We start from the raw sequence: 12,419 nt of genomic DNA, 5'->3' as shown, positions 1-12,419 counted from the left end.
TGTCCTGGAGTCAAGACACTTGGATCCCGTGGATCTTCCGAGATAGCGCAAAGAGGTCGAGAATTAAGCGTGGCTTCTACTTGCGTGAGGAACGTCGCGAATTGCTCGAACGTTTGAGTAGCTTCTCCGATGACTCGTTTGAGGTGAAATTTGACCGATTTCACTCCGGCTTCCCATTTTCCTCCGAAATGAGACGCGGAGGGAGAATTGAACCGCCACTGGGTTCCGTGTGATGCGAGGATGTTTGCGATTTCTGAGAACTCCTTTGACGATGTAGCGGAAAGACGGCGAAGTTCTGAGGCTACGCCGACGGGATTCGTTCCACAATCGCTTGCGATCTAGGCACAAATTCCTCGTCGAGATGTAAAACGTTTGTACGCCGCGATGAATGCCTCCGTCGTGTAATCCGAAACTAGCTCGAGATGCACAGCTGAGGTCGTGAAGCAGATAAAGATAACGATATATCCCTTGCATGATTTCGCTCCTCTTCCGCGGGAGGCTCGAATCGAGAATGGACCAGCATAGTCAACGCCAGAGTGAAGACACGGCCTTGATTGCGTGACTCGAGACTGAGGGAGTTGGCCCATCTGTTGGCTGCTGAGAGTGGCGCGATGACGCGCACAAGGAACGCAACGATGTATGAACATGCGGATCGGTACTCTTCCTCCCAGGATCCAGTACCGCTGTCGGATTGTGGCGAGAGTGAGTTGCGGACGTCCGTGGAGCTTCAACCGATGATGATGATCGATGATCAATGTGGAGAACGATGATTCGCGAGGCAAGATGAACGGGTGCTTTTCGTCATACGAAAGCAATGAGTGATTCAGTCGACCGCCGACGCTGAGGAATCCGTTCGAATCGATGAACGGCGTGAGTCGCGATAGTGGATGACTTCGAGTGAGACTTGAGCTTGTCTCGATTTGGCGAATTTCTTCTGCGAAGTACACCTGCTGGTTCACCTTGGTCCAAAACAGTTGGGCGTCGCTCAATTCGAGAGTAGAGATCGGTCCGACAGTGATAGACGTGTTTACGTGATTCGATGTCGTCTTTGCGAGGAACCGATTTGCTGCGCGTTTACACAATGATGTGACTTTGAGAAGAGTCGATAGTTTTGAGTAGCGATCGACGAGATCCCAGATTTGTAGCAGCTTAGCTGTTGCGATGTGCGTCGACAGCCCTTTTCTTTCCTCGAGATGAATGTTTTCTTCAGGTGGCGGAGATACGGATGGCCAATTGACAGAAGGCTTTGAGATCCAGGATGGACCGAAGGTCCAAAGTTCTGATTTTTGGAGTTGCTCCGGAGATGCACCACGAGACGCAAGATCAGCGGGGTTTTCAGAACCCGAAATGTGATACCAACGAGCGCGCGCGAACTCTTGGATTTCCGTTACGCGATTACGAACGAATTCCTTCCACCGCGATGGGTGGCTTTTGATCCACGCGAGCGCGACTGCAGAATCCGTCCATAGATAAACCGGGGTGTTTTCGAAATGATGAGTCTTTTCCACATGACGCATCAACCGGACGAGAAGACTCGCAACACAGAGTTCGAGACGAGGAATTGTTACCTTCTTTAGGGGCGCTACTTTAGTTTTCGCGCACACTAGTGAAACGCGCACTTCGTGAGTGTTGATATACGTTCGCGCGTAGATCACTGCGCCTAATGCACTTTGAGAGGCGTCCGCGAAACCGTGGATCTCTATCCCGAGAGATGCTGAACTTAATCCGATCCATCGTGGGATGGTGATAGCTGAGATGCCTTGAAGATCTTGTAGAAACTCGATCGATCGCGAGGACAATGAAGCTGAGAGCGGCTCGTCCCAGTCGAAACCGAGTGCCCACAATTCCTGCATAAAGATTTTGGCTCTGATCGTGATCGGCGAGAGCCATCTAAGAGGATCGAAGAGCTGCGCGGTTTGTGAGAGAACTTTTCGTTTCGTGAAATTGTCCCGAGTTTGATGAATTTGCGGGGAGAACGCGAACGCGTCGATGTCTGGTCTCCACGCAAGACCGAGAGCCCGAAAGAATGGACTTTGATCGAGATTTAGATGCATCACGATCTCTTGATGGTTTCGAGAAATGTCAACGAGAGTTTCTGGGTGGCTTGAAGTCCACTTTTGAAGTTCAAAGCCGCCCGCCTTGAGCAATTGATTGAGTTCGTTGATTTTCTCGCGACCTTGATCAACGTCCTCTGCTCCTGAGAGGATGTCGTCGACGTACGTGTTCTCGAGAATGACGTGACTCGCAAAGGGATACTGCTTACCTTCGTCCCGAACGAGTTGATGAAGAACACGGATCGCGAGATACGGAACGCTTGCAAGACCATACGTTACCGTAGTCAGTTGATATTCTGCAATCGGTAGCTCTGGTTCTTACCTCCAGAGGATTCGCTGAAAATCTTGGTCATCATTGTGGACCAAAATTTGTCGGTACATCTTGACGATGTCTGATGAGAACGCGACTGGATATTGTCGCCAGCGTAAGAGAACGTCCGCGAGGTCGGTTTGCACTTTTGGACCGACGAGAAGATTGTCATTGAGAACGAGTCCGAGGTTGGTTCTTTGAGACCAGTTGAACACGACACGCAACTTTGTTGTTGAACTGCTGTCGCGAACTACACCGTGATGGGGAAGATAAAACACGCGGGAATTGTCTTCAGGTGTATTGATAGCGCGACGCATGTGCCCGAGTTCACGATATTCACGAAGGAAGCTCGAGTAAGCCTCCTTGAGTTTCGCGTCGCTACCGAACCGTTTCTCCAAACGAAGGAGCATTTGATGCGCGGGATTCCGCGAGTTGCCGAGCTCTACCGAATTGTCTTTGAGCGGCAGCCGAACTACGTAACGACCGGACGCAGTTCGAGAAACCGTTTCGCGAAAGTGTTGCTCACAACGCTCTTCTTCGGAAGTTAGTGCCAAAGGTTTCGACACTTCTTCCTGCTTCCAAAACTTCTGCACGAGATCGAGCAGTTCGTGATCGAGGGAGCATTGAAAGCCTTGGACTGCGCCATACGAGGGGCTTGCTGCTTCCGCTGAAACGCAGCCGGAGAGGACCCAACCGAACTGAGTTTCTTGCGCGATTGGTGTTCCTGGTGCTCCTCTTCGAACTCCTTGACCAATGATGTTGCTGTAGATGTCAGCTCCGAGAATTACGTCGATTTGAGTGGGATGTGCAAAGCTTGGATCCGCGAGGTTGAGTCCTCGTAGATGAGGCCAGTCTTCGACGAGAAGTCGAAATGAGGGTAGATACGATGTGAGTCGTGGAAGCACGAGTGCCTCCACCTGACATGAGAACGAGGTGTGAGCACGAGATTGGAGTTGCAATGTCGCGATGCCGCGAGTCACTGCCGATTGATGAGCTCCGACGCCAATGATCGGTATCGTTGCTTGATGCCGACGTAGTCGCAATTGTTGCGCTAGCGACTCCGTGACGAATGAACTTTCGGATCCTTGATCGAGTAGAGCGCGAGCGATGATTCTTTCTCCAGTCTCCGGATTCGAAGCGATCAATTCCACTGTGGCGAGAAGAACTGGAGAGCGCTTGATCATTGTAGGCTGAGCTGAGTGGTTGTTCACCTGAGAGGCGCTATTCGAGATCGGTGCGTTCTGCACTGCAGGTTGCGCTACTGCAGCCTGTCCTTGAGATGTGCCGCTGTTAGCAGCTGTCGAGATTGAAGAAGAGTTTCGATGCAGCAAGGAATGATGTCGACCGTTGCACACGCGACACGTTTTGTTGGATCGACAGTCCTTCTGCTGATGTAGACCGAGACAATTGAAGCAAAGCTTTTTCGCAGAAACCACTTCCCTTCTTTGATCCAGAGATTTGTCGCGAAAGGTCGGCAGAACGCAATGTAGTGGTTGCCTTTGCAACAAGCACACGACTGTTCCTTTGATTGCGCTGTATGTGACCTTGTCGTCAGAAGATTTGACCTTCCTTGCGATGAGTGCGGTTTCGACGTCGCGATTTGATTATGAGCATGAGCTTGCTTCACGGCTTCGCGGGTGTGGATGCGACCGATGAGAAACGCCTTGAGCTCCGCAAACGTGGGGGGCTTGAGTTTCTCGCTAACACTTTTCTCCTACTCTTCGAGAGATGCTGGGTCGAGCTTGCGAATCGTCATGTGCACGATGATGTGATCCCCTAATTTCTCGGGACTATCGAGAAGTTCGAGCGCGCCAAGAGCTTCGCAAGTGTTGCTGTGCAAGCTCTTTAGTTCCGATGATGATTTTTTTGTGACACAAGGAATCGCGAAAAGTGTCGCGAGATGAGAATCAGTCAGAAGCCGCTTGTTTTCGTATCGTGAGACGAGAGTTTCCCAAGCTTGAGGGAAGTTTTCTGCGGTGAGAGAGATGTTTTTGATGAGTTGTAACGGTTCATCGGTCACACTGGTTTTGAGGTAGTGCAGCTTTTCCACTTCCGAAAGTTGCGAATTTACGCGAACCATTTACGAGAAGAGGTCGTGAAACGGCTTCCATTCTGAGTAGCTGCCCGCGAAAGTGGGCAGTTCGATACGCGGTAACCGTTTTGATGATCCTTCTGCTGGCGCGTCTTGTGGAGCTGCCGCGGCTTGCGCGGTTGCTGCAGGCGCAGGCTTTAGCGATTCGAGAAGATCAAGCATCACTCCTTCGCCACTCAATAAGTGCTCTTCACACAGTCCGTAATGATCTTTCGTAAAGTACGAAAGCTTTTTGAACGCGTCGAGTTGATCACCTTTTGCTGCGAACTTCATCTCGCTGATCTTTTCGTGCTTATCTTGGAACTTATTCCAACTTGAATTTAAAGCATTAAGCCGCGACTTCATCTGCCCGTGAGTGATTTTTGCCTCGCCGAGCTTGCGCAGGTTGTCGACGGCACGAGAGATGCGCCAAATGTAGTCGTTTTGACGTTCGATATGTTCTTCGATCGACATGTTGATATATGAGAGGATTTAAACTCACGCGACGAACTGAGTTTTCACGAACGAGACACAAACACACTGATAGTAGCGCGACGCGATTCACACTTTGAGAGACCGGTGTTGTTGACGCTCAGATGTTAGTCACGGTCACTACAGAGGTAACCGCACGTTTGAATTTAACGGACGCGACTGATTTTTGTTGATGGTTTTCACCGATAACGAGATTGTTCACTTTGATAACGTGAACTTTCACAACTTGATGCGCACGCGATAGTTCCGTTTCACTCACTAGCTAATTCGTTTTCCCGTAAGTCGTAACGATTCGAAAGATTTGACTCGATTTGGGAATGATCCGATTCGATTCGCGACTGATCCGGCTAGAAGGACCAAAAAATGTTTAGAAAGAAGGCAAAAAGATATGGATCATCGACGTGGGATCCGCGAATTAGTGATGAGAACGAGTGTGAATGAAACGAGCGTGATGTTGAGATGGAGAGAGATAATGAATACCGATAAACGAGACTTTTATTGGTTTCGATGAGGCGATACAAACAGTATCGCAAGAGAACGTTACAGAGAGTGATGATTTTACAGAGCGAGAGAACACATAGATTTACACACATACATGATTTCGAGACAGTAGACAATACATGAGATACAGCTGATAGGTTTTGAGTCGCGACACGGGCAAGCGGCGAGATTTGGCGCAGAGACGGCAAGTAAACATTGCACGCGAGTGTGCGTACCTGTGCGAGGACGATTTTGAGTGTCGCGAGACACACATTCAACTATTCGATACTTTTCCGAAACAATTGTATATATCAAGATTCATATATCCGTAGGGATAGCACTGTGAGTTGAGGAAGAGACATCTCTGATCCGACAATGATCAAATACGCTGGCATTTCTCAGCGACTCGTTTCTCCTCGCAGTTTGAAATCCTAGGACGACATATCTCGGCTTTTCAAGCTGCGTCAATGTCTTGACTGACCATATATGCCGCGTCGTTGATGGGAGCATCGGATATACGTACGTTACCCACGAACGAAAACTCATGGATATGGCCGGATCCTTGGCGATGTAGTTGAGTAGCTGGATTTTCGGTTTATCTGCCGGTTTATTGTAGGGCAACAACCACTCGATTTTATTTACGGTGATTTTGAAGTTTTCCGTCGCCAAGGCCTGAATCACGGCATTAAAATCAGTGTCGGAAAGTGTGAGAATTAAATCGTGTTTAGTATTTACGATGACTCGACGATAATCTTCGGCGAAGCCTAGCACATAATTTAACGGTAAAACAACATCAGAATTTCCAGCGGCATCGGTTAGTTCCTTATCCCCACTCAACCACCCGATATTCTCCAGACTATATTGCTGGCCTGGAGTCAAGGATACGTAACCCTTCATAGTGCTGGTGATGCCAACATTTTTATTCCGATCAATCTCTACACCGTTCAACTCATAGCGAACTTCCTCAAACAAATGACAAACGGCCATATTGATCAATTTCGTAACCGTCACCGCAGCCACACCATCATCCTTTGTGATTTTTCCATAAACGTGTAGAGAGCTTTCACTGGGCAGCAGACACAAGTCTTGATGTTGAACAACAATATGGATTTCATCGTTGTTCTGGGAGGTGGATGCTGCAAACGACTGATGAGCATGAATCTCAGAGTGCGCAATCGATTCTTCGAATACCACAGGTTTCTGTATTCTTATTATTTCTTTCATGGTAACACACACAGGATGCAGCGAAAACAGATTCTTATTTTCCAAAATTTCCACGTAACCGAAGACCTAGGCTTTGGAGAAACCGAACGTTCAGAGGTGTCAATCTCGTAGGCGGTGTAAACGTTGTCAGAGGTGTCGGGCGACTGACGATTTTTGGCCATGACGTTTGACTTTTATAACTTTTGCCCAACTTTTTGGTCTCAAACACGATTCCCATTATTTGAGTGATTTCAAGTGTAAACGTACAGTAATCGTTTCGCCGCGAAAATTAATCAGCTCGTCGTCTTGATCGACTATTCTCAGCTGTAAATGATGTATCGACTGTACGGCGATTGGCAGGTAAATGACGCTGGTAGGCACTTCGACAATCTTATATTCCGATGGCACGGTTGGGAAAAATTCGTGAATCGTGTGAGCTCGATGCTCGTTTATGTACGCCCCTGTGGTTATGCTACACTCAACGCGTAAAGTATTGACCTTCAGTATGGCTACGGGTAATTCAGATTTATGAATAAGAATTCTCGACCTCGTATGTAATCTATTATAGAATCTTGGTGATCAGTCAATTAAGAAAACGTATTTTTAGTTAACGTTTCGACCCGGATATGGGCCCTACTCAGAACGATTTATTTTTTTAACTGTCAAGAACAACAAAGAGATTTTTTACAAAATAAATAATAGTACTAGAAGTAATCAGACTGAAATATTGTAGATGTAATACTTTCAGAACTATTATATATTATTGATTAGTAAGAACCTTTTGATTAATTGAAATAAGAATGTCTTTAAGTGTTATTCACCTTTTGAATCAAGTAAGAGGACTAAGATGTAGTCGAATTCACAATTACAATTGGTGGAGACAGTGTTCTTTTGAGTGACGGTAGTCAATGTCAATCTTCAAGTTATTTTATATGTGGGAGTCAATAGTTGGAAGTCATCAATTAAAAAGATTAAAGAACTATGTTTCTTCACAGTCAGTATGTCATTGTGTTAAAAGGTTTTTAAAGAAGGTCTTTTTAGCAATAAAATTAATTCGCAAGTGTCAAAGAAGTGGAGGTAGGCTCTTTATAATTAAGTTCCACATGTCTAACGAAAAGTTGTTGGTTGAACCAATTGAGTAAACAGGTGAATAACGACTGATGGGAGAATACAAATATAATCCAGAGTGAAGGTGAACCTATTATAAACAATTATACAGAAAAACAATGAATATTTTGTGAGAAAAGTTATGTAGAAAGGACTGTGTAATGGGGACAAAAAAAATATTTTGTATGTAGTTAAGGTTAAACAACATTTGTTGTGTGGGCGGAGATTAGAGGTTTGTAAATATTACTTAAATGTTCAACATCTTGTTTAAGATTAACAGAATTGGTGTGACCTACAATGTTGCACATTTCTAGTAACAGTCTTCTATAATAATTGTGTTCTTTACAAAGGATGTTTGTGTTGTCGTAATTAAAAGTGTGTTGTTTACCGATACTATGTTTCGTTAGAGCTGTGTGACGTTCTTCAATCTCATGTGCGTTGCGTTGGTATTCCCTAATTCTGGTGTTGAGATGTCGACCAGTTTGACCTATGTAGACTTGATTGCAATCATTGCATGGTATTTTATAAACAACATTAGATCGTTTGCCCATGGGGATCTTGCCTTTTCCTGTATCAAAAACTAGTTGTAAATCTTTTGAATTTTTTCCAACAAACTTGACATTATATTTGGCGAATAGGCGGTTAAGTGACTCAAAGAGACCAGATACATATGGGATTGGGATATATGTAGTAGCGGGTCTATTGTTATCTTCAGCGGGAGCAGAGTCAATATTATTGTCAGGTATGTTGTTGATGTAGGTGCGTCTCTTATTAATATGTTGGTGTAATAGGCCATGAGGGTAATCATTCCATCTTAGTATATTGTATATGAGCGACAGGTTTTTTTCCTGGAACTCTGTACTAGCAAGTTTGATAGCTCGGTCAACTAGGTTAATGATGGTGCCTATTTTAAAGGAGAAAGGATGGTGAGAATTAAAATTCAGGTATCTTTGTGGCCAGGTTTTTTTGTGATGTTTGCCCCCATGGGCAAACGATCTAATGTTGTTTATAAAATACCATGCAATGATTGCAATCAAGTCTACATAGGTCAAACTGGTCGACATCTCAACACCAGAATAAGGGAACACCAACGCAACGCACATGAGATTGAAGAACGTCACACAGCTCTAACGAAACATAGTATCGATAAACAACACACTTTTAATTGCGACGACACAAACATCCTTTGTAAAGAACACAATTATTATAGAAGACTGTTACTAGAAATGTGCAACATTGTAGGTCACACCAATTCTGTTAATCTTAGACAAGATGTTGAACATTTAAGTAATATTTACAAACCTCTAATCTCCGCCCACACAACAAATATTGTTTAACCTTAACTACATACAAAACATTTTTTTGTCCCCATTACACAGTCCTTTCTACATGACTTTTCTCACAAAATATTTATTGTTTTTCTATATAATTGTTTATAATAGGTTCACCTTTACTCTGGATTATATTTGTTTTCTCCCATCAGTCGTTATTCACCTGTTGACTCAATTGGTTCAACCAACAACTTTTCGTTAGACATGCGGAACTTAATTATAAAGAGCCTACCTCCACTTCTTTGACACTTGCGAATTAATTTTATTGCTAAAAAGACCTTCATTAAAAACCTTTTCACACAATGACATACTGACTGTGAAGAAACATAGTTCTTTAACCTTTTTAATTAATGACTTCCAACTATTGACTCCCACGTATAAAATAACTTGAAGATTGACATTGACTACCGTCACTCAAAAGAACACTGTCTCCACCAATTGTAATTGTGAATTCGACTACATCTTAGTCCACTTACTTAATTCTAAGGGTAAATAACACTTAACGACATTCTTATTTCAATTAATCAAAAGGTTCTTACTAATCAATAATATATAATAGTTCTAAGAGTATTACATCTACAATATTTAAGTCTGATTACTTCTAGTACTATTATTTATTTTATAAAAAATCTTTTTGTTGTTCTTGACAGTTAAAAAAATAAATCGTTCTGAGGAGGGCCCATATCCGGGTCGAAACGTTAACTAAAAATACGTTTTCTTAATTGACCGATCACCAAGATTCTATAATAGAATTCAGATTTATGAGTAACGTTTCGTGATGGCTCAACCGCCTTAAATCCCAATAATCGGCCGATGGAATCTTTGGGCTTAAAGTCTACAACATGATTGCACGTGACTTTACTGTTCAGCTCGTTGCTATCAGCTTTCAGACTGAGGGTGATGTCAGAGGGTAGCTCCTTACGCAGAAAATTTTCAATATCCTCAATTTCATAGCTTTCCGTGGGTATCGTAATGCTCTCTCTGCTGTTGTCCACCCGTTTCAGGTAAAATTTATTACACGTCTCATAAATATTGGGTATGAAATTGAATGTGAGGAACTCGACGAGTCCGCAAACACAGTTTTTCTCCAGTGATAACTCGATTGGGGGAAAATATTGAGCCTCCAGCACGGAGGATGTGCCTGACAGTGTTAACGTCAACGATTCCGACATGACTGATGCTTGCTCCTGCGGCCCTTGTCTTTTTATAACTGTTTGCTGAGAAATTTGAGGCATAAGTGCCCGCAAATTACAGTATCATATTCCTGATACCTCTTATGATTGTATTCAACGCTACCAACACCAGGATACCTCATCAGCTTCTCAGACAGTTTCTAATCACCAAAACTATCAAAATACGCAACATGGTCACCATTTTTCGTGTATGCAACCGAGTGTGTCACTGGACCGTTTTTATTGTCAAGATTAATAATTGCGGATTCTCGCATTTTTGGTCCTAATTTCGGCAGATCATTCCGCATAAAAACACAACAAAAATGTGAAATTTTCATATTTTTAGCATAGTTGCGTGAATTAATGTTGCTGAGAGCTCGGTATGGTAGCTTCATTAATTTTTTTCCGGACGTGAGTACAGGCCCATTTCGCTGCGGTAGGGTCGCAGGTATAATTCCTTGCCCAGAGCAATCGCCTCCATTGTTGTATTGTGCCGTTTGGCCTCGTTCAACCGATGTTTGTTGACACTAGCTTCGTTGACCGCTGTAGCTATACCCGCAACACCACCCGCAAGGCCCCAGTAGTGCTTAGACCGGCCAGAATTGGAATGAGAAACGGCAGGATGCCGCCAATTCTATCAAGCACAGGTATAACGCGAGGCATACGAACATTCCTCCCAGTCCCACGCGCAGCCGCACGAGCACCCGCCAACGCCGACTCGACAGCTTTATAACCCGGCGGCATGGCGACCTTTGCTGCTGTGATGATGGATTTAAGATTCACAGTTCTCTTCCGCTGTATACTCTTCCCGCCAGTTCTAGATTTCTTCTTCGCAGCCGCTCCAAGTTTTGACAGCTTCGCTACTCAACCTTCTCAGCGAGCGCTCTGTCGGCAAGATTTCTTGCTGCGATATCGCGATTCTTTGCGTATGCAATGTCGTGGTCTTTACACGCGGCATCCAGCGGATTGATCCCCAAATCTCCACGAGCCAACCTCTTGGCCAATTTCGTTCTAGGACCGCAGTACTGATACCCTGGCATATGCAATTTAACTGGAAGACGATTGATGATTTCATTGAACAAACCACCACCGCGTTTCTTCCGTGTGCACGTACTCATAGTCGGGCAACAACTAACGTGACTTTATTAAAAGGAGGAATTTGTATACCGACATCTCAGTTCTCGTTGTCATGCTAACAAAGCATCATAAGTTTTCAAGATCAGCCCGATAAACTACCTATCGCGAATTTTGATAAAGTGGTTCGACGTGGTGAGAGGAGGATAGGAAAACGACATGGAAAATTGCTGCCAAATACCGTGAGAGCAAGTTTTTGCGGGCTATCCAATTGCGGTCAAACTAACGCTCTCCTCTCGCTCATCACCCACAGCAATGGATTGCGATTCGAAAATGTCTACGTCTATTCGAAATCTCTCATCCAACCAAAGTATCAATTTTTGCAAAAGTTACTAGAACCTGTGCAGGAAGTGGATTATTTCCCGTTTCACGAAAACGATGAGGTTGTGAAACCGTAAGATGCTCGCCCCAACTCTATTATGTTTTTCGACGATGTGGCTTGTGAAAAGCAGGATAATATCAGAGCATACTTCAGCATGGGCAGGCATTGCGATATCGATAGCTTTTATCTAAGTCAAGCGTACGCGCGCATTCCAAAACACCTAGTGCGTGACAATGCAAACTTATTGGTGTTATTTCGGCAGGATGATATGAATCTGAAACATATCCACAACGATCATGTGAACACAGACATGACGTATCAGCAATTTAAAGACTTGTGCTCGGCATGATGGAATAATGACAATTACAGTTCAACCGTAATTGACAAGGATAGCGAAATCAATGGGGGGCGATATAGGAAGGGGTTTCACTGCTTTATAAGCATAAACTTACATAAACTTGCACAGTTTCGTTGCAACAATCGAGCCGGTAACATGGAGAGTGCGAAGATTCGTGAGCATAGCGATACAGTGAGTGAAATATCGAAACCATCCAATGTCATACGGCGGAAGCATAAGATGCTCAAGTTGGACAAGGACACGACCAAACAGGTTATGGGAGAGGTATTCAAGCCGTTAATAACGCCGTTGCAAGAATTGGTAGATGCTCAAAAGCTGCAGCAGCAGCATATTAAACGTGAAATTAAAACGGAACTATCGGATGAGACAATGAAAAAAAAAGGAG

General features: G+C 44.4%; 1 protein-coding gene across 1 annotated transcript; it reads right to left on the bottom strand.

Moving 5' to 3' along the window:
• Window positions 1-338: 338 nt before the first annotated feature.
• LOC124297725 (uncharacterized) lies at window positions 339-4,444 on the bottom strand. The gene is made up of 3 exons (XM_046749033.1): window positions 4,083-4,444; window positions 2,377-3,933; window positions 339-2,313 (listed from the first exon to the last, which is right to left on the bottom strand). Exons 1-3 carry the CDS (start codon window positions 4,442-4,444, stop codon window positions 339-341), a joined length of 3,894 nt encoding a protein of 1,297 aa, XP_046604989.1.
• Window positions 4,445-12,419: the final 7,975 nt, after the last annotated feature.

This window comes from Neodiprion virginianus, chromosome 2 (assembly GCF_021901495.1).
Source record: "Neodiprion virginianus isolate iyNeoVirg1 chromosome 2, iyNeoVirg1.1, whole genome shotgun sequence".
Taxonomy (NCBI): domain Eukaryota; kingdom Metazoa; phylum Arthropoda; class Insecta; order Hymenoptera; family Diprionidae; genus Neodiprion; species Neodiprion virginianus.
Note: the sequence above shows the minus strand (reverse complement) of the source record. Positions and strands in the feature narration are given on the sequence as shown.